Raw genomic sequence first — 23300 nt, 5'->3', positions numbered from 1 at the left:
GGAGCAGCAAGGGGCACAACTCTGCACTGCCACCCCCGCTGGTGCCAGGTGGGCTGGGGGGTGCTTCGCCAGGGCAGCACAGGACTTGCAGCAGCAAGGAACTTTCCTGCCTGGCCCCACTCTGCCCTGCAGTGCCAGGTCTTGCCCACTGGGCTGTGGAGGCCCTGGGGGGAAGGCAGCAGGGTGGGGAGTCTAAGCCCACAGTGGGCAGCCCACACCCACCCCATGCACAAATCTGTGGGGCACATGCCCTCCCTGGCATGCAAGCAGCAGCAGGGTGCCAGCCCCATCCCCACTTGCCCTGGACAAGAAGCCCATGGCCCTGTCCTGCTCTCCGCCTGGGTCCTGCAGCCATACATAACCCCAGGCCCCAAGCCCCACAAACCACCCAGGTTGGGCAGCAGCCCCAGCCCTAGCCACAGTCCCAGCCCTGCCCAAATCATTCCCTCCATCCCTCCCACCCTATGGAGGCCTCAATCCTTCTCCCCACCCCCCCAGACTTAGCTACAGAAGCTGTTCTCCAGGCTGCCTAGTAGCCATGTGCATGTGTGGGCACACACATGCACATGGAGCCCCATGCCTGACTCTCCTTCTCCCTTTCCCACCAGCCCCTTGCAGGCTGGAATTTTGCTAGCCTGCAGAGAGCTCTTTGCAATAGTGGAAAACCCATATGTTTCTCTGTTAAAATGAAAAATCTGTGTTCTTCTCAGTCCAAGGGAAAATCAGTGGGTTTTTCCATGTCTCCACGGTAAATGGAAAGCCTGGATCCCTGGTTATGAGATGGAGCAGCTAGGCAGAGCATCAACATGAGTTATCACAGCCTAATTATGTTGCCCATGATTCAATCCTGAGTACATTTCTTCCACTGTATTCTCAGCTAATACAGAAGACAGATACCAAGTCTGGAGGCCTAGCACTTTCAACCAGTCTCGGAGAAAACCATTAATATGCCAACACCAGAAAATGTTTAAAAAAAAAAAAAAAAGTTGAAATCAACAGTAATCAAGAACCCCATGGCCAGTTACCTGACTAGATGATGCTTTATCAAAACTGAGTTCCCCAGTGCTGTAACTCCACTGACTTCATAGTTATGCCACTCTATACAATCTAAGGCAGTGATTCTCAATCAGGGTGCCATAGCACCTTGGGGTGGCTTGTGATCCTTTTGGGTGTACTGCAGAGTACCATGCAATGTTAGTGCTGTTAGGTATGCAAACATGATTCATGAGATAATCTCAAACAGTGTATCCTGACAAACACACACATAGGGGTGCACATTTCCCATGAGACACATAGCAGTGGCACAACCTGTTTCTGGTGGTGCACACTGCTGCCATGTGCACTGCACCACTTTTTTTAGTGGTCTGGGTTTTTTTTGACACCAAGATATCCTGGTGTCAAAAAACCCTGCTGCACTGCAAATAAGCAACGCGGCATGTGGTGCATGTGTACTGTATATAGTTTGCAGCACCTCAGATGGGTTTGAGGCACCACAAACCACACATGCACACTCATCAGGATGCACCTAGATATTTCAAATAGGAATCCATAGTGTTAAAAGCATTCTGACCTCTTGCGAATATTCTGAGCTGTTTGCAAAAGGAGAATTGCTTTTATTATTTTTCTGTAGTAAAAAAAACAACAATGGAAAATAGGAGCTGACATTTTCTGAAGGGTGCCTTGAGTCTAAAAAGGTTGAGGACCACTGACCTAAAATCTAGTTCTGCATTAATAGTTCAGATTATAATATGTGCATCTTTCCATAGTATGTATGTATAGTATAAATACATAGCATGGATATGTTAGAACACAAGCTAGCAGAGTGAGAGAAAAAGTTTACCTTTCCTTAAAAGTTCTGACTGTATTGTATTTCTTCCATTCCTCATTTGCATGTTTTCTCTGTGCTCAGTCTGCTGCCTGTCTTTCTTTCTTTGCTTATCTTGACCTTTCAACTGCCGCCTCATCTTTTTGTTCAGAAGTGACTGAATTGTTGTAATATCCAGACTTATGTTTGAGGCACCTAATTCTTCATTAGTTCCAAACAGTTTTTGAAAAATCTGTAGATGTTCCTCAAATTTCTGCTTGGAGGTTGCTAAGTCTGCCCTGAAAGTCTCCATGGAAATATTAAGTGGTTCCACCAGATTTACTACCGTACGATTGCAGCAGTAATTCTTACCATCCATCCATGACTCATGCTTCTTGATCTCCCTGCTTAGGTGTTTGATATCATTTTTTAGATTCATGATATCATTATATGCTGGACTATCCAAAGTGTCATCCTTGGCAGCCTCATAGTTGGGTTCCAAATGTTCTACATTGCCATGTTGGCTATCAACTTCCTCCAAAGTGTTCTTGGTTTGCTTTGCATCCATAGGATGCCTAGATGAGGAGTTCTGAGCATCATGGTTACTCTCACAATTCATCTCCAAGAAATGAATTTTCTTTATAAGGAATTCTAAAGTCATATTTTGCTCTTTGAGCATATCTGAGTTATGGCTGAGAGCTTCTTGCAGCTGATCTACTGATGATATTAGAGTAGCAGGGTCTTCTTCAGACAAGATGTCCATCATCTCTTCTCCCAACAAAGCTTCTAATGCAGTTTCATGCCTCATTGCATCTTCCAAAAGAGAGTTGAAAGAACTATTGAGATACTTGATGTGGCCATGAATTTTCTCATCTCTCTTACTTAAGGACTGGACTTGTGACTCAATCTGAACCATACTATCCATCAGTTGTCTGCTTTTTTCCTGCTGAAAATTAAAAGATTCATGGATAGATAGAAAAGCAGGGGAGAGCTCAATTTCACTTCTCAAGAGATCCAAAAAATATGTCTGTAATTGCTTTGTGTCCATTAAGTCTAACTGAGTACCATTAAGGGGATGAGAGATATTTTTTTGAACATCTTCCAGCCTGTCAATGTCAGAAGATATTTTCTGGCATTTACACTCTTTCATATACTTTAACAGATCCCAATGGCTTTCTTGAAGATTTGAGAGTGTGTAGTTGAGCTCCAGTACTTGCCTTTCTAGTGCTTCTTTGTTCTCTTCTATAACAAGTGATTTCTCCATTAAGGAAACTGTAACATCCTCTGCTGCATGTTTAATGTCATCTTTCAACTGATTAATCCATTTTACTAAAACAGTAATATCTTCAAAGGCCACATCTGAGTCCGTGTAAAGTTCTTTAAGCTGCTTTGCATGTCCTATCAAGGTCTCATTTAGTTGCTTAATGGAGAGCTGTAGAGTGTCATCTTTAGGGCCATAATATAAAGAAAGTTCTGTTAAGTTTCTATTCAAAGCCTCAATAGCCCCTTCCAGTTTTTCTTGCTCTTGTTTCAAATCTGTCATGCTGTTATTCAATGTTAACAAATGGGACTGCTGTATCTTATGGTATCTCTTGAACTTCATGTCAGCATCTGCCTTGATCATGGTTAGATTGTAGTGAATGGCTGCCTGCTGCAGGTGTAGGTGATTGTCTATATCCCTTTTCAACTGTTCTACTTTCACAACATTTTCTTGAACTTTTGAGTCAAACTTAGTTCCCAGCTCCTGGAACTCTCTCTTGGGCACAGTACTTTCCTGGAATCTCTCTATGCTTTTTTTGTTAGCCTCCACATCCTGGGACAGGTTTCTCACCATGGTAGAAAGATTCAGTAAGCTTTTATTGAAGCTTGACCACATGGGCGTAAAATGTTCCTTTAGAAAATTCTCCACATAAGGAAGCAGCATTTGCTGAAGAAGCTGTTCATGTACTTCTGTAACAAAACATTAAACTGTAAAAAGTAAAATATTAGGAAAAAGATCCCTACCTAAAACTAAAATGGATTATATAAATAACATATTTGGAAAGCATCTTAACAGTCTGACCAGATACTATCAGGTCACTGACTAAACAATCTGCCACGCAAACCTCCATCTTATTTCCCAAAACTTAAGCTTTCCTTTAAAGTAAGAATTAAGCTTCTAAACCGTTTGACAGCAAAAACAATCTGATTTTAAATTGAACATCTCTGTAGGAATAGTCTTCCTGAGTCTTCAGACAGTTTGAAACAACACCTCTGAGAAGGATGAACTGGAAGAGTGATACCTTTGAAACCTAGGTCCCTGGTGGATGTTCAAATAATGGAGCAACTGGCTATGCTGAATTTTGTCTCCCATCTCAAATGCTGTACATCCTGCTATGCCACATGTGCCAGCTTACATGCAGGCTGCAGGACAGGCCCAACACTTTTGCAGCCTTGGTTAGGAATCAGGTGCTGACAATCATCTGACTGTCAGCGTTGAGGCTAGGCCAGCCTCCTGTTTGGGACAAATGCTATACATTTACTTTAAGGTGCCACACAAACTAGCTACAAAAATGTTCTACATTACATATAGAACTTCTTTGTGTTTGGTTTGCCATTTTATGGTGCCTTGAATTGGCTGAGCATGCAGTATTTTGCAATTTACTGTACGATTAAGAAATTAACCGCATCATAAACATGACATCTGTCAAGGCCCATAAGGACATCAATTTTATAGCCATTTTAGCAAAAGCCACCATCTAGTGAAAAATTATCTTGCAGTTCTGTAATGCTTTCCCCTCTGATATATACCCCATAACTTTGTGTGCTGAACATAAAATTCTACAGAGCACTGAAATCAGAAAATTAGGGCCAGCATAAAATAAATGAAAAACTTATTTTCCCCTGCAATCATACTCTCAAGCATGTTGTTCTCTTCCACATGGGTTCTCCTAAATCAAAAGCAGCTTAACTGCATCCATATGATACTGTAGCCAGGCCAATTAGCCCTTCTGGAGCACCAGACAGATATGGCTATACTGCTTCCTGCTCAAAGCAACACAGCATGCAGGAAGGTGCCACATAGTGGAACAATAGGTTCACCATATGTATATACCAGATCTATAAGGTATCTGAAATTCTCACAATACTTAAAGGTAATCAACTCAGAGGTTGATCTATCTCATGGAGGAACCAAGGTAGAACCCAGGGTTTGCTAGTTAGGAGGTCCAATTCAGCAGTTACATGCATGCAACTGATTATAGGCTGATTTGAAGGGTGTGAATGGTTGCATGATGTAACATTAATCAGCCTGGCATTCAGCATAATGTTGTGTGCACAAGTGTGTTCAAGAACCCCAAAAAAGGGAGAAAGGCAGAAGGTACAACAACAACACCCCCCACCGCAAACTACTAATAAGGTGAAAATAAGCAGGCAGCTTTACCTTATATTGTGAATTACAAATTGCTTTACCTGCCAAGCCCTTTGGCAGAATCTCATTAACTTGCACACTTACTGCAAGCCAGAAAATTCTGAATCAAACTGCCCTGAACAGTTCTCAGAGAGTAGTAGGTTCAAGGTCATGTTTCCTTTCTGGGGGAGAAGGCGGATGAATCTACAACACTGGTACTCCAGGGGCAATCTTCTCACCTGATTTATTGTGGTCTGCTTCCAATGCCTTGGCAGTAATGTTATCAAATATCCTCTGCAAGTCCCCTAAGTTGCTGGTTGTTTGATGAATATCGTTCTGAAGGTCCTTCAGCAGTGCTTCATGATTCTGGTTTGTTTGCATGATTTCTTTTGACTCCACTGTTGACACTAATATCAAGATTAAGGAAATCTTCATTGTCATGAAGTATTTAGCAAACTACAATATGGAAACAAATGCTCTACAAAACAATGCAAGGTCTGTAGCTTGTGGGTTACTCTGTGTAGTGAAAATTCTCTATTGTACATATTTGCCTGGTAGACCACAGGTGCCATGTACTAGGCTAAATGTTGATTTCCTTGCTCATTGATGAAAGATATTCTTCACCACTGAGCCATCCAGTGCCTCTATATTCAGCATTGAAATATTAATAGAAGAGTTACAGCTTTTTGGTGACCTCAGAAGCTGATGAAAATCAGTGTAGCGCCACTGGTTTCAATGTGGGTACTTTGGTAAAGGCCTTCCCTATGCCATAAATGTCTTTTGATGCCTTAGTGCTTTCAAGCTTCAGGAAAGCCTAGGGAAATCTGTCTTACATAAAATCATATCCCATTTATCTGCATCTTCATTCAAAAGTCTGAAAGCTGCATTCTGGAACAGGAATGGACTTACACAATATATACATACATACATGAAGTTAAAGAGCTATCAGGTACTCTACACACTGTATTCTAAAATTAGGCCATATGGTTAGTCACCTACCCATGATAGGTGGGCCAGGATGTAGGTACCCAATTTTGAAAAATATGGCATCTTTTGGAAAGTCTGACAGGATCCTGACTTAAACTTACAAGCTCACAAATAATAACTCTCCCATGTTTAAGGTTTGGAGAACAGCTTATACAGATAAGTCTCTCTGCTCCCATCATAATTTGTGGAATTGTTACCCTGGTAGTGCCTATTAACAGAGGGAGATGTACACATGTAAACTTTCTTCTGTAAGAAGGAAAGGATTTCCCAAAGTAAACCAATTTACTAGATACAGATATTGTCCATAGTATATCATAGCATACAGCACCAGAAAAATCCTTCCCCTCATATTTACATCTGAGTTTTTTGTGAAGTTAAAAGAGATAAAAATCAATCACAGAAGTGAATTAAAAAACATACTTTGAGTTGAGAATTCTTCATCTCTTTCCAGTCCTCCTGTTTGATTGGCTGGTACTGGAACAAAATTAGGATCTGCAATTGAGTTGTGAGATATTGTACATTAATGGCAAGGCTTGGTCTCCAGTCTTTTCTGACTTAATTTGGACAAGTCAACCACCTTACATAATGCCAAAGTGGCTTCTTCCCATTTTATATCTGGGGAAGTGTCAGTCCTCATTATACCGTCACAAGACAGTCAGTTATGCATTTCAATTACTCATGCATTGAGAAGCAAAACCTAGAGCTGTGGTTTTCAACCTTTTCAGACCTGAGACAATCCCTAGGTAAACTTGCAGCACCATCTTAGTTTTCACTTAGTTTTCAACTATAGAAAAATAGAGCAATTATGCTGCTTCAAAGAACTCAGAATGATCACACCAGCTCAGAAGGCTTTTAATACTATGGATTCCTATTTGAAATCTTTGGATTTATCTTGTGAATTGTGTTTGTAAACCTAGCAATCCTAACATAGTGCAGCACTCCACAACACCCTTGAAAGGATCTCAAGAAACCCCAGAATTCAATGGTACCCTTGTTTAGAATCACTAACCTAGTGTATCTAAATGATTAAGGAATAGCTTTTTGGATAATCAGTTCTTGGGGGCAGTGAACTGGTTACTTGTTTGGATCAGTTCTTGCAGTGCCACATACACTTACAGCGCAGCTAAGGAAATACAAAACTTAAGTCTTCTATTCTTGCTGATGATTTGGCCTCAGGGGGCACTTGTGCGTGTGATGGGGGTTTAATCCTCAAGGGTGCTTGTACACATGATGCCATTAACATGTACATGTGATGAAAATGTCACTTTGTGTGGCTTAATGGCATCACAGTGTACTCATGCAAGACTTTGGGGGATTTTACATGACTTTGCATCATTGCAAACTAAACTACATCTGAATGCAAATTGCAAAGATGCTGCTGCCAGCTTGCCCCCCAGCCATGGGAGAAGTGGGCAGGCTTTGCAGAAAAAAAGGATTGGGCCCCTTGCCACTTCTGCCTTTAGCAGGCACCTTTTTTTTCCCCCCAGCAGAGTCTACCTGACTCTCCCGTGGCCAGGGGGTGAGCTGCCGGTGGACCACATGGCTCTTGAGCTTCAGGGGGCCCCAGTCCTTCCCTTTGCAGTAGCGGCGCCCCCCAGGGCCAACTGGGTGGGCTGCTAGTGGGTCGGGTGCTGCCTCTGAGCTGGGGCAGCACTGGGCCCACTAGCAGCCTACCTGGGTGGCTCTGGGGGGCACTGCTGCTGTGAAGGGAAGGACCAGGGCTCCCCCCCGCCCCACTTCAGGGGCCGCTTGGCCCACTGGCAGCTCATCCCCTGCCCATGGGACAGGCGGGCAGGCTCGAAGCAGCGAGGGGCAGGCAGAAGCGGTGAGGGGCCCGATCCTTTTTTCTATGGAGACTGCCCACCTCTTCCATGGCTCGGGTGCGAGCTGACAGCTACCTCATTGCAATTTGCAATGTTGCAAACTAAACTACATCCAGATATAGTTTAGTTTGCAATGATGCAAAGTCATTTAAAACCCTCAAGTCTTGCACATGTACACTGTAACACCATTAAGCCACACAAAGTGACATTTTTGTCACGTATACATGGTAATGGCATTATGTGTACAAGCGCCCTGAGAAATGAGCTAAGAGGGACTATCAATTGGCCCTTAACATTTAATTAAAAATAGGCTGAAAATTGGATCTACCTCATGCATTTTAACAATTTCATAGCATGCTCTTATTTAAAACTTAAAAGCTAATCTTTGTAAATTCCTTATGCTGGCTCTCTAGTTAACTAAGAATTCATACACATTGCCATTGATCTCAGTTCTAATGCCAATCTGTGGAGAGGGAATTAAAGAGAAGACAGTTGTATTTGCTTTCTACTCTGCTTCAGTCATTTACTTGTATTGCATGGAATTCTTCTAACAGTATAAATAGAAGAATGAATTTTACATATACAGAATGTGCACTGCTTTAAAGGACTAAGTCTTCATATAAGAGTCAAAGCCACAAGCTAGAAACAAAACCTCCAATTTTTAAATGCTTTATTTGGACAGGTGAGTGGGGGAAAAAACGAAGGGCTTAAGAAAAATCCTTCCTCAAAATATTTGTTTCTCTAACCTCTGACTGTAGCTTCTTCAAATATAAAGCAGAATTATTGCATTGTAATAATGTCGTGTGGACTTCACCTTCCTCTTTTGATTAGGGTCAACATGCATGTGTGTGTCAGCCATGCACTTGCTTGTTCCCCTATTTTATAACAGCACTTTCATAATAGCATATGCATGAAGAAATTGAACAGCAAGGGTTCCATGGGGTAAGCACTGTTCAGGGGTGGGTAAACATGAGGTAAAGTAAGTGGCCTTCTATTGTGGTAAGAAGGTAGAAACAGCAAAAAAAGCAAATTCACAGATATGAAGCAGTTATTATTCATTAGTAATATGAATTTGCTGTTAAAGCTGGCAGATTGATGATGTTGTGGAACTGACTGTTGGACAACAGCAAACAACAGACAGGACTTTCTGTTTGGATGAGTTAGTTGGGAACTGTTTGTTTAGAGCTCCTGGGTTGCTTGTGTCTGAGTATGTATAGTTGGTTTCTCGTCTTTTGTAACAGCGTAAAACAGGGGTGTCAAACTCATCTAGCCTTAGGGGCCAGGTGAATGGCATGGGGCAGACCCTACAGGCCAGACTGGGCCCACAGATTCCTTGCCCCTCCCTCCCATACTGGATCCAGGTATGTGCTGCACGTGGTGCCCACTCTGGCTAGATCATAGATTCATAGATGTTAGGGTCGGAAGGGACCTCAATAGATCATCGAGTCCGACCCCCTGCATAGGCAGGAAAGAGTGCTGGGTCTAGATGACCCCAGCTAGATACTTATCTAACCTCCTCTTGAAGACCCCCAGGGTAGGGGAGAGCATCACCTCCCTTGGGAGCCCGTTCCAGACCTTGGCCACTCGAATTGTGAAGAAGTTCTTCCTAATGTCCAATCTAAATCTGCTCTCTGCTAGCTTGTGGCCATTATTTCTTGAAGCCCCCGGGGGCGCCTTGGTGAATAAACACTCACCAATTCCCTTCTGTGCCCCCATGATGAACTTATAGGCAGCCACAAGGTCGCCTCTCAACCTTCTCTTGCGGAGGCTGAAAAGGTCCAGTTTCTCTAGTCTCTCCTCGTAGGGCTTGGTCTGCAGGCCCTTAACCATACGAGTGGCCCTTCTCTGGACCCTCTCCAGGTTATCCGCATCCCTCTTGAATTGTGGCGCCCAGAATTGCACGCAGTACTCCAACTGCGGTCTGACCAGCGCCCGATAGAGGGGAAGTATCACCTCCCTGGATCTATTCGTCATGCATCTGCTGATGCACAATAAAGTGCCATTAGTTTTTCTGATGGCTTCGTCACACTGCCGACTCATGTTCATCTTGGAGTCCACTAGGACTCCGAGATCCCTTTCCACCTCTGTGCCACCCAGCAGGTCATTCCCTAGGCTGTAGGTGTGCTGGACATTTTTCCTTCCCAGGTGCAGCACCTTGCATTTCTCCTTGTTGAATTGCATTCTGTTGTTTTCTGCCCACTTGTCTAACCTGTCCAGGTCTGCTTGCAGCTGTTCCCTGCCCTCCAGCGTGTCCACTTCTCCCCATAGCTTTGTGTCATCTGCAAACTTGGACAGAGTACATTTCACTCCCTTGTCCAAGTCGCTGATGAAGACATTGAAGAGTATCGGTCCAAGGACCAAGCCCTGCGGGGCCCCGCTGCCCACACCCTTCCAGGTCGAAACCGACCCATCCACCACGACTCTCTGGGTGCGACCCTCCAGCCAATTCGCCACCCACCGGACTCTGTAGTCATCCAAGTCACAGCCTCTTAACTTGTTCACCAGTATGGGGTGGGATACTATATCGAAGGCCTTCCTGAAGTCTAAGTATACAACATCCACCCCTCCTCCTGTGTCCAGGCGTTTCGTAACCTGGTCATAAAAAGAGACTAGATTAGTCAGGCACGATCTGTCTGCTACGAACCCGTGCTGGTTTCCCCTCAGCATAATTTGTCCTGCCGGGCTCTCGCAAATGTGAGCCTTGATAATTTTTTCAAAGATTTTGCCAAGGATGGAGGTGAGACTGACTGGCCTATAGTTGCCCGGATCCTCCTTCCTCCCCTTCTTGAAGATGGGAACCACGCTGGCCCTTTTCCAGTCCTCCAAGACATGAGCCACTTGCAACACTTGCTCCAGCTGGTCTGGGGTGGATGGTACACACAGCACAGGCCCCAGAACAGCTGGATCTGGCATGGGGGAACCCACAGTGCTCTTCCCGTTAGGTATGGGGAACCCATGCCAGATCCAGTGCCTACAACTGATTATAGGCTGATTTGGTGGTCTGGGACCTGCACTGCATGCAACACACACTCTGGACCAGTGCCCCCCTCCAAGCAGTCCAGAGCAGGCACTGCTGGCAGCACAGTCCCAGACCAGTTGGAGTGGGAGCTGCAGCCACTGGATTTAGCATGCAGAAGGGGAGGCAGGCCCTAGACTGGCCCCATGTAGGGCCAGCATAAGGGGCTCAATGAGGTGACTCTGCAGGCTACATCTTTTATAAAAATAGAAACATCCTTTTTGGACTCAATATCAAAAGAAAGGATGAAAGTGACAACAGCAAACTCAAGCACTTTTAGTATTTCTGAAATCAAGTTTTGCTTCCAACTAACACACCAGAATTTCTGTTAGTGAATGACTGTTCAACAAAAATGAGAGTTTTCCTACAACTGAAAATAACCTTCTTAAGAAAGGAGGCTTTTTCTTCCAATAGGTCTGTGTGGCAGGGCACCTTTAGTGCCTGCCACTTTAAGGGCAGAAAACAGGCAGCAGCCAGGTGCCTGATGAGGGTGGACATGAGAAAAGCCCTGGGACTCACCACTCCTGCAGTGGCCTTGGGGCTTCAGGGGGCTTGTGCAGAGTCCCCCATGCAGGGATCACCCCCCCAACCCCCCCAAACCAGCAGGAACGGTAAGTCCGGGGGTTTTTTCTTTTTTTTTTTTTCTTAAAGGGCTGGAGCCGGCCCAGGTGGGGCACCCATGGGGGGGCTCATGCAGAGCTCCCCACAGCGTGGGGCAGTGGGGGGCATCAGGGATCACCCCCCCTGCCCTGCAGCACCCGGTAAACCAGGGCTTTCTTTTTCCAAAGAGCAGGGAGCTGGGGTGGATGGGGTAGTCATTGCCAGGCTGGGGGGGGATGGGCCTGGCTGATTTGGAGAGTCAGCAGCAGCTGACTCTCCAAATCAGATCCAGATGAATCGATTCAGGACAGTAATTTGAATCACCATACTCAAACACTGTCCACCGAATCGGAGCAAACGGAAGTGCTCTGGGCTAGAGTACAAGGGGGTTTGGGAGAAAGGGACTTAACGGTGGGGGTCTACTACAGACCACCCAACCAAGGAGAAGATCAAGATCAGGAATTCATAAGTCAGCTCACGGAGATAGTTAGGTCCAAGGATGTGGTCGTCATGGGTGACCTAAATTTGCCAGACATCTGCTGGGAGGAGCAGACAGCCAGGTCTGACCACTCACGCAGGTTCTGACCTCCATCTAACCCAGAAGGTACACAGCCCCACCAGGGGACCTGGTGGTACGGGGTCTGCGGGTGCTCGACCACCTAGGCAATAGCAATCATCGTCTGCTGGAATTCACCATCCAGCGCAAGGTGGTGAAAGCCTCCAGCAAGGCAGCAGCCCTCAACTTCAGGAAGGCAGACTTTAATGAAATAAGAAAACTAGTGGGGGAAGCACTGAGGTCCCAGAGCTGGAGGGAGTTGAGTGTCCAGGAGGAGTGGTTGCTCCTTAAGGAGACCATCCTCCAAGCTCAAAGGGAAGTAATCCCTACATGAATCAAAGGGGGCAAGAAGATGCAAAGGCCCCCATGGCTCACCAAAAGCATCCAGGAATGTCTCCAAACAAAAAAGGAGGCGTACACCCATTGGAAGGGAGGGGCCATCACAAGACAGGGCTATACCTCAGTAGCTTGGGAATGTAGGGGGGCAATCAGGAAGGCCAAGGCAGAAATGGAGCTGGGACTAGTGACCCAGATCAAGGACAACAAGAAGTCCTTTTTCAAATACATAGGGGGGCAAAAGAAGGTGCCAGGTAACGTGGGGCCTCCGCAGGACACACTAGGAAATCTGGTCATCTCACCTGACGATAAAGCTGACATATTCAACAATTTCTTTGCCTCCATATTTCTGAGGAGGGACCTGGATATCTCCCCCACTGGCCCTGCTGAGGGCCCTGTGATTGGCACACCCAGGCCTAGGGTTAATGAGGACCTTGTCAGGGAACTTCTGGAGGGACTAGGTGTATTTAAATCCGCTGGTCCCGATGATCTCCACCCCAGAGTGCTGAAGGAACTAGCAGGGGTCGTTGCGGGACCTCTGGCACAGCTCTACGAGCGCTCATGGTTCTTGGGCGATGTGCTGGAGGACTGGAAAAGGGCCAATATGGTCCCCATCTTCAAAAAAGGGAGGAAGGAGTACCCAGGAAACTATAGGTCCGTGAGTCTTACCTTGGTCCTCGGGAAGCTTTCCGATAGAATTATCCTGGCACATGTCCAGGAAGGGCCAGCAGGGGAGGTTATGCTCGGGGGCAACCAGCATGGGTTCATCAGGGGCAGGTCTTGTCAAACCAACCTGGTGGCCTTCTATGACCAAGTCACCAAGTCCTTGGATGCAGGTGTCACAGTGGATATAGTCTTTCTGGACTTCAGGAAGGCCTTCGACATGGTCTCTCACCCCATTCTCAGTAAGAAACTAGGAGACAGTGGTGTTGATGCCTACATGGTCAGATGGGTCACTAACTGGCTGGAGGGCCGCACCCAGAGGGTGGTGGTGGATGGGTCTTATTCGACCTGGAGGAATGTGGGCAGTGGGGTTCCCCAGGGCTTGGTCCTTGGGCCTGCACTATTCAACATCTTCATCAGTGACTTGGGCGAGGGGGTAGAAAGCACCCTGTTCAAGTTCACAGATGACACTAAGATGTGGGGTGAAGTGGGTACGCTAGTAGGAAGGAACAGGCTGCAAGCAGATCTAGACAGGTTACAGGGGTGGGCCGATGAGAAAAGGATGGGGTTCAACACTGACAAATGCAGGGTAATACATCTGGGGAGGAAGAACCAGCAGCACACTTACAGGCTGGGGAACTCCCTTCTCGCCAGAGTTGAGACAGAAAAGGATCTTGAAGTCATTATTTACTCAGCATGGGCCTCCAATGTGGGGAAGCCGTCAGAAAGGCTAACCGCACCTTGTCATGCATCCACAGATGCATCACAAGCGGGTCCAAGGAGGTGATCCTCCCCCTCTGTGCGACACTGTTCAGGCCCCAGTTGGGGTACTGCGTCCAGTTCTGGGCACCACTCTTCAGGAGGCATGTGGACAACATCGAGAGGGTCCAGAGGAGGGCCCACCCGCATAAGTGGGCAGCAGGGCAGGCCCTATGAGGAGAGGCTGAGGGACCTGAACCTGTTCAGCCTCCAAAAGAGAAGGCTGAGAGGGGATCTAGTGGCAGTCTACAAACTAGTCAAGGACCACCAGCAGGCATTGGGAGAGTCCCTGTTCCCCCGAGCACTCCTGGGAGTTACAAGAAACAATGGACACAAGCTAGCAGAGGGTAGTTTCAGGCTAGACATTAGGCTAGACAGTGCTATTTCGCTGTCAGGGCAGTGCTGTTTCACTGTCAGAGAGGCTAGGATCTGGAACCAACTTCCAAAAGAAGTGGTGCTGGCTTCTACCCTGGGGGTCTTTAAAAGGAGGCTGGATGAATATCTGGCCAGGGTCGTTTGACCCCAGTACTCTTTCCTGCCATGGCAGGGGGTCGGACTAGATGATCTCCTCAGGTCCCTTCCGACCCTACCAACTATGAAACTATGAAATCTGAATCCAAAGCGAATACTAGCTGCTTCGCACAGGCCTAGAGGCTAACAGGAGACACCCAACAGACTGCGCCGGGGCTGATCAAGGTGTGGAGATGTAAGCCCGAAGCTGGATGAGGCTGGGTAGTATGAATGTGGCCCTGAGCAAGAGGGCAGTATGGAAGAGGCTGGGTGAGTGCCAGCTGCTTGAGTGGGACCCCGGTGAGAGTGGGGTGGTGCGTGAGCAGCCCCAAGGGCAGCAGGATAAAGCTACAACTGTACGCCTAGTTTTTTCTAGCCATAGGCCAGAGAGTTAACACACACAGAGTAACATCTGCGAAGCATGGGACCTCGGAGGGGAGGTCGGAGTAGGCATTAAGGCCTTTGTCAGCAGGGTGAGTAATGGGTAGCCTCCCACCTTAGTAACAACTCTCATCTTTTTCCATCTAGGCAAACGAAGCAGCTGGTTACCCCAGGAGCAGGGTAGCTGGCAGAGACCTGAGGAGGAGGCCACCCTGTTACAGTCTGAAAGAAGCAAACAAGTAAAATTGCCACTGAGGTAGCTCCCAGGGTAGGTGTGGACACATCTCGGCAATAGTAATTTGATGCAAATGCAGTTTAAGAAAGAGGGAGGAAGCTTTAGAAAAGGAAACTGAGTACTGATTCTCTGACTGTTCCTGCCAAGTGGCCATTAATTAGCCTTTTCCATGGAAATGCTAATCCAGTGCAAACAAATCAGCAGGGTTTTCTTTTTTTAAGCAATGGAAAAAAAAATTTCAACATTCCATTTTTGCACCAGCTTTCAAAGGAAAAACACAAAGCAGGACTGCCTTTTCTCTTCCACTTCAGCTGACTGTTTATTATTTCTGCTAAAGGCTGTTTTACTTGGAAATCTTTTCCATTTCAAATGGGAATAGCATCCTAGTGTACAAGTGAAACATGGAGAAAAAAAAGAAGAAAAACTAGCAATGTGTGTTCATACAGCTATCCTATATGTAAATATAGCTATCCTATATGAAGAAACTTAGAAATCATAGCATTGATTTTCTATATTAATGATAAGTTGACTCTCTGATAGGATTGTATCTGATTAGGGAAGTCTTTTTGATATAATAAGGCTGTACAGAATAGATAAAACATGTTTAGTGGATGATTTCTATTAATCCCAAAATGGGATTTTTTTTTTAAACTAGAAGACTCTTAGAAAAGATCACTTTGAGATAAAAGAACATATCTAAAGAATCCCCAGCAAAGGAAATTCATTATCATGATTTGGGCAAAAATATGCAAAAAGCAAAATTATTAAAAATTTTGGAACATCTTTAAAAAAAGAAATAGTTTCTGCCTTGAAAACTACTAAGTCTTATTCCATAACAGCTGGCTGCATTGAAGATACTGATAAACGAGAGCAAGCGACTAAGATTGTTAAATGTAGTTCAGAAGCAGCAGCTGCAATCTTACAATCTAAGAACATTTCATAAAACTTTTTATTGTAACAGTTTCCACTGGTGTTGTAATGATCTTGAATAGTGAAAAGGTAATTAATTGTAAATTAATCTTGTTCAGTGATTTGACAATACCAGTAGGGAACATAGGAAAAGCAAACAAGCCCAATTCAGAAGAGAAGTTGGGATTTTTACAAGAGTGCACATTTTTGTTCCATTCTACAAGCAGTCTTTGAGCACATACAGGTGAGTGTGAGGCAAGATCGGGATCTCCCAGGGTCAACCCCCTCCCCCATATCACACTGCAAGGTAGCAGTGAGGGGAACACTAGCATATACGGTGTGTGGCGCTGCAGACCTATCTCCAGTGCCACATACTGCACATCTGTGCTCATCTGGACACAGCCTTTGAGTCTCAAACTGAGTGATGCTATGAGTTTCTGCACTTAAACCATGGCATTTTTTTTTTCTCGCACAAGCTGTTTATATTTTTTTGCAGCCTCAGCATAGAGCCCAAATATAATGGTCAACATGTGGCCAATCTATTTGTAACACCTTTGTTATGAAACATGATAGGAAAGGCAAAAGGGGTGTGAATCGTGTATCTCAGTACCAGATTCAAAAGTCTATGATGCTTTAACATTCAAGCCTAGAGGGAACCAAAACTTGAGTGATGCCAAATTACTGGCTCACAAAGTTTGCAGTTATGAAGTCTTGTACAATCTGGTACTTTTATCAAGTTAACATTGGAAGTAAAATGCTTCAAGAACCTAAAGTAGATATCAAATAAATCATGCATCAGTCAAAAGCCTTAGAAGGCTCAGAGCAAACCAAAAACAGAATGTTTGATTACAGGGCAGGGATGAATCATTATCTAATCTAGAAAAGAACCATAACATTTTCTTTCGTATTTTATTATATGGGATCTGTCATGCAGTCACTGTGGAAGAGAGATTTCTATAGCCTGAGGAGCACAATAAGGGGTAGGGGGGGAGGAGCTGTATCTCCAAAACATTAAAGATGCACCTCCAAAAAAATATAGGAACACATTATTTTAAAGGAGAGTTGGTAAAGCAGCTCAAATGCCCTATATTTTCTTTTGAAGCCCTAGGCAGGTAGCTGAAGCTTAACATGCACCCACAAGCCACACTAAGGCTTTTGTTACAAAATAAGCATTTATCCTCATTTTCAAACAAATCCATCTTATTTGTGATTCCGATAATCTTGCCTGTATGTGCTGCAAATGGAGAATATAGGGATTTCTTTAAATATAACAGTTGTAGCAGAAAGCCCCCTTTTCCTCTTGCCTGCATTTGCTCTCCCCTCTTTGGATATGTTTTTCTTTTTCTACCTTTTCTTCCTTCCTCTCTCTTTCACTTTAAGATAAGGAATTATGTTTTAAAATTTGTATGTGTGCATTTTGTATCTCCCCTTGTAGTTTGGTATTTTTATCTATTTGTGTGCCATGGCATTTGTAGCTTATATTTTATACTCCTCACCTTTCAACTAAATGTGTTTTAGTAAGTTATACATTGTAACAATATTAACAAGGGCAGGAATCAAACTGTCCTTCTCTGTATCAGGCTGGCCCCTGAAAGAGTCAATGAATCAGTGATTGAATGTGTAACAAGGTAATGCACAGCAATTAACACCTGGAAGCTGCAGATCAGCCAACAGAAGAACTCAATATAAGACAATATAACAACCCGGAAATCTCTAAATGTCACTGATCAAGGGCTAGAAGCCCTGGCCTGAGTTAATCAACGCCAGGGACCAACTTTTGGGCTGAGTATCTCCAGATCAACCGCTCCCAGAGCCCTATTCAAAATTAATCAACGGACTCCCAAACCAGCACGTTCATGCAGATGACCCCTGGGGCTGACAGATGTCGTCCAGTAGCCACCGAGGGGGGGGGGGGGGGGAAGTCCCACGAGGGTCAATGACCCCTGGATTGGGCAAACCTGAAAACTGGGGAGTCACCAAAGTCTGCCAAGGACAGATAAAAGGCAGTGAAAAGTGACCCTCAGAGGCGCCCTCTTGATCTCCAACTCAACCAGACCTGTCCAGCCAGAAGGACCAGCCGGCGACCCTCTCCTGGAAGATGATACCATGCTGAAAGAAGCCTCAACGACAGACTCCAGTGCTTGTAGGATAGGTATACCTGACTCTGTAGCCTGCTACTGTGTGTGTGTGTGTGTGTGTGTGTGTGGGGACCAGCCCCAAGGTTTATGATTACAGTGTTTCAATCTGCCTAATAAACTAGAATTTTAAGGATCCCGAGTTGGACATTTGTAGCCAACACAGTGAAATCTGGTTAATCTGTGAGCCCACCATCAGGGAGTATCTCCCTGATCCCAGGCTCATTGAAACCCAGATTTTTACTAACCACGTATATAACTGGGTTGCATGGATGTTTTTCTGACATCCCCAGCACCTAGGGACCCCGGGTTCAAGGAGCTTCCCCCTGGTGCTGAGGTCCCCATGCACCCAGTGATGTCAAAAACCAGCTGCACATATGGTTTTTAAAGCTCTCCCCACAATGGGCCCCTGGGCTGCATATGCGATTTTCACTCGCCCATCCTGGCTCATGGGGACTCCAGGAACAGGCTGCCATAACCCAATCCCAGGGACCCTGTGCTCCAGGACCTTTAAAACCATATGTGCCTCCCAAATGGGCAGCACAGGCAGTTTTTACTCATCCTGGTACATGGGAACCCTGGGACTGAGCTATGGCAGCCCAACCTCAGGGTCTCTGTGTGCCAGGATGAGTAAACCTGTATGCGTTGTCCAGCAGGGTTTTGACAATCGGCTGATTTTGGCAGGGGCCAGGGATTGCAGTAGGGTTGGTTCTAGACCCCAGTTTGGTCCCCAGCTGACAATCAGCCAACTGTGGTCACCTGCTTTTAAATTTCTGGTGTAGGGGGAGCTTTCATGATCCCAGGCTCCCCCTGCACTAGCAAGGTGCAATTGTGATCTAATTCCCAATCTCAGAATCATGCATCCTGTCATGTGTGTGTGGCATGCCAGGAAGTGCAACTGTTGGGATCGTGAATCAGATCCCATCATGCTTTTAAGTGGCAAAAGAGTGCACTCCACTATAAATCGTGTGATTTTTATACAGAGATTACTCCAATTTTTTGTAGTAAAAAGCCATACAGTAAGCATTTATCTGTAATCACACAGTTCTCAGAATGGGCCAGAGTGAATACAATTTGCAGTTAGAATTTTTGTATTATTTTTCCTCCTTTATAAGTGTCAAAAATAATTCTCACTGTCCTGCTGGGGCATGCAAAACATTTTTTACAAGAAAGTAAAAATGGCTAACTACTGGTAATCAGTCACTCATAAGCAATTAGTCATATTGGAGCAACTCACATTTTTATTTAGCACATGTGCACATATGAAAATGGCTAGTTATGCTTAATCACCACAGATCTCTTTGGAGTGATGGATTAACCAACTCCAATGGTATTTACATTCAGCAATGGCTCAGCCTCTTTAAGGATCTTAGAGCTAGTATTTAGCCAGCATGGGCCAGGGTCAGAATCAATACCAGCTGGGGCCAACAGAGCATTGTCTGGATGAGCTCACCTTTGCAGCTGTGTCTCAGGTAAACATGAGATTGGTTTATTTATTCATTTGATTTCTATGCCATCCTTCCAGACAAAGGCTCAGCATTGTTTACAAGAAGATGACAGAATAACTTATAAAAACAGGAGAACGATGAGAATAAAACAACTTAAAAGGGAACAAGAAGATCAAGGTAAAACAGAGATCTCCCTAAACAATATTTCACCCTAGCTTAGTTTGCTAAATGCCTGCACAGAGAAGTTTTACAGCAATTCCAAAAGATACCAAGGTCCTGCCTGGCCTCAGGAGTGAAGGAGTTCCAGAGTTGAGGAGCAACTGCAAAAACAACCATCCATGTGTTTTTGTCAAGTAGATGCCTCAAATTGTGCCTGGAAATCTATTGGGAGCCCATGCAGATTCTGGAGTTGTGTTGCTAGTGATGCACCCCTATCACAACATTCTGCACCAACTGCAGTTTACAGGCAGTTTTGTTTGGTTGGTCTTGTTTTGAGGCACATTACAGAGTATTGATTTTAAAGATGCCACCTCCCATATATCTTTGGGCACATCTACATGAGATGCTTTACTGGAGATTAGAGCTAATTACTGTGCAGTAAGCATCTGTACATGTAGACGGTGGCACTTACTGCACAGTAATTTGCTACTTGTATTTATGATTTAGATTTAGATTATTTATCTAATGAAATTTATCTCATGAAATTTAGATTATCATGATTAGAGCAAATTTACTTGAGTAGTTACTGCACAGTACAGCACATGTACATGGCCACCTGGGAGCAAATTTACTCCCAGCCAGCCAGGCAGTAGAGGGCAAGAGATTGCTCCTGCCCCCTGCAGTTGGCTACTGCCAAGGTGGGCTCTGCTACTGGAGCCCAGGTGAGGACAATGTCCCCGTGCCCAAACAGCTGGGAGCTCCCAGTTTAAAACACAGGCAAGATTTTTAAAAGCATCACAGACATCTGAAATGGAATAAAGATTAGAAATAAAGTGTTTCTGACCAGCTTTGATCTCTTGTTCCTAGTACTTTAAAACCCAAAGAGATGTTCTGCTGGTGTTCCAGCACCACCATTACCTACTCTTAACTCTTATATTTGTTCTAGACTTTCCTTACCATGGTGTTTACAGTCCTTGCCGATATAGCCAGGGCAGCACTTCCAGTCCAAAGAATTTAAAACCTTCTGCTTCAATTGGTAGACTGGCTTCAGAGTTGCCCTGTACCTGGACAATTGACAGAGAGATTAGGGAGCAGATTAAAGTGAGATTAAACTGTATCTATGCTACTTGGCAAAGCATTTTGACCCTCCATGTGATAGGAGCACTCTCCTCTTCCCCTCCCCCCCGTCCTTAGGTACAAACACTTTTCTTTTATTAGAGTGGACTTTTCTACAAAGGCTCCTTGATACAGCCATCTTTCATAAGGCTACATTATCATTGTGATACAGTCCATATGGGAGTTTGTTAGCAGCTAGATGCCAGTTTCTGTAGTGTTGTGTATGTAAATCCAGGTAGACACACAGGTGGAAGCTCAACCTTGTTGCTGTCAGAACTCCAATAGCTTGTTCCATTACTTGCTGTACAGTCCAGCAGTTTCCCTTAAGTGTTGGAGTTAGATTAAATCATAGAAATTCTGGGGTTTCTAGACTATCTGGTAGTATATTTGGTATACTATATTCATGTAGCTATCAACAATGCAATAGGGCTGTGTGAAGCCTTGGTCCCCGATTCGATTTGGTGGAGATTTGGCCTGATTCAGTGGCCAAATCTCCGAATCCAAATCTTATCAGAGGACCTTTTAATCTCTCTGAATTGAATTGGAACTCTCCAAATTGATTCAGAAAGATTTGGGCATAGACACAGCTTTAAATGTTTTTTCTACATACCTCTAGGTACCAGGCAGCTCGTGAATGCTACAATGCTGGGGCAGATAGAGCATCCCACAGAAGTGCGGGGGGGCTCCCCAGCATATTCGGCAGCAGACCTGGAAGTGGACCAGAAGCACCTCTGGTCCACTTCAGGGTCTGCTGGGGAGCACGCTGGGGCTCTTCCCACATGTCCCCCCTGGCTCAGTGACTGGTGTCTCCTGGGTCGGGGGGGCACCCAGGGTCTCCCCATGGCTGATTGCTAAGCTGGGATGGGCACACCCCCACCACATGCTCCCCAGCAGACCCAGAAGTGGACTGGAAGTACTTCCGGTCCACTTCCAGGTTGCCGCCAAGCACATGGAGGGCCCCGACCCCCACACACTCCTGTGGGACGCTCCTGTTTTATTTATTTAATAATTTATAGATATAGATATATAATCACACACACAGATACACATCTGTTTTCTTTCTTTATTAAATAATTTATGTATGTTATTTATTTATTTTCCAACAAGAAAATGGTCCTTGAGTCAGTGTTGCCCAGCTGCTTATACCTGAAGTGTTGCAGTGTATACCCAAAAATAAAATTTTGAAATTCCCTGCTCTATGGGCAGCTCTCTCCTGGGTTAGCTGGCTCTGCAATTAGCCCTGACCCCCACCTGCCAGTGGCTCAGCAGGCTGCCTTACCTCTTAAAGTGGCAGGCCCATCAAGTGCCCTGCCACATGAAGGTTTTGCCATTATTATTTTAATAACCACTCTCTTCTCATGCAATGGCATCCACTGGGTCTGTAGGCCCTAACCCTTCAGATACTTATGCACCCATTTGGTTGGATGCACTGTGAAATAATCCTAATGAAACCAATGGAAAGACTGCATAAAGTGGAGTGTTTGTAAGGGTGTGTAGGACCAGGCCCTTAATAATTACCTCAGCCTTTCTATTTTTGTGTTTAAAGCATTGGGGATGCATAGGAGGTGCACACAGGTTCATGTGCACCCCCTAAGCTTGGCAGTGCACCCCCTGCCAAAAGCGGTGCCAACACTACTTGTGGCACCTGCGAGCAGTTGCTGCTTGCCACCCCCCACCACCACCAACACCACCAGCAGCATCTGTGGGCAGTCCCCAATCACCCCCACCACTGACACTACCATCTGTAGGTGGTCACTGTGCCCCCCCAGCCTCCAGGGGCACGCAGCATTCATGGTTAAAGTCAGATCAGTTAAAAGTATGTAGATTATTTTAGGAGTATAACTCTTTACTAACTTTAAATGAAACTTGTGTTCTTCACTTACTCACTGAAGTGCCTTCAATGAGTTCCTTAATTCCATAGGTTCCTTAATCTGGCCATAATTCCAGTTGAAGTCATTCTAAATTGGATGCCTAAATTTATGTAATAAATATCATTCCTAGGCAGTTTTGAAAATTTTGCCTTCAGTATCCAAAAGAAAAACATACATCTGCTTTTACTGGCTTTACCAGGATACTTACATGATCTTCTGGCAGTCTGGGACTCCATTTAGACAAGGCTGCTGGGACTTAATAACATATTTCTCTTTTTTACAGGTAGCTATGTATGTGACCAGTCGGGACCGCAAGTAGGAACACCAATTCCTGAAGGGAAAAATCACAGGGAAGAAGTTTGGAATTCAAGCTTTTTAAAAATTGATGTTGATAACAATAATGCAAGGGAGCTACAACATACAATGGGGCATCCTTTTCAAGGTGAATGACAGGAAGCAGAAACAAAACTCACTCATGCTCTTTTTCATATAGCACAGATTATAGACACTATAAGTGCATCCACATATGAAAGCACATGCACCTGCAGCAGCTCAAATAGAAGCGGTGCAAATTTGAGCTGGGGCTTTTTGCCTCAGTGCACGT

At 45.0% G+C, this 23300-nt stretch overlaps 1 protein-coding gene across 1 annotated transcript in view; it reads right to left on the bottom strand.

Moving 5' to 3' along the window:
• MMRN2 (multimerin 2) overlaps nucleotides 1-23300 on the bottom strand; it is a 68025-nt gene that overhangs the window by 6991 nt on the left and 37734 nt on the right. The window contains exons 2-6 of the mRNA XM_006263166.4: nucleotides 22905-23027; nucleotides 20667-20773; nucleotides 6600-6671; nucleotides 5432-5599; nucleotides 1841-3754 (exon numbers count right to left, since the gene is read on the bottom strand). Coding sequence (XP_006263228.2) covers nucleotides 1841-3754; nucleotides 5432-5599; nucleotides 6600-6671; nucleotides 20667-20773; nucleotides 22905-23027 — 2384 coding nt within the window. The remainder of the gene's footprint in view (nucleotides 1-1840; nucleotides 3755-5431; nucleotides 5600-6599; nucleotides 6672-20666; nucleotides 20774-22904; nucleotides 23028-23300) is intronic.

This window comes from Alligator mississippiensis, chromosome 6 (genome assembly GCF_030867095.1).
Source record: "Alligator mississippiensis isolate rAllMis1 chromosome 6, rAllMis1, whole genome shotgun sequence".
NCBI classification, from domain to species: Eukaryota; Metazoa; Chordata; order Crocodylia; family Alligatoridae; genus Alligator; species Alligator mississippiensis.
The sequence above is the reverse complement of the archived record's forward strand: the minus strand, read 5'-3'. Positions and strand labels throughout refer to the sequence as shown.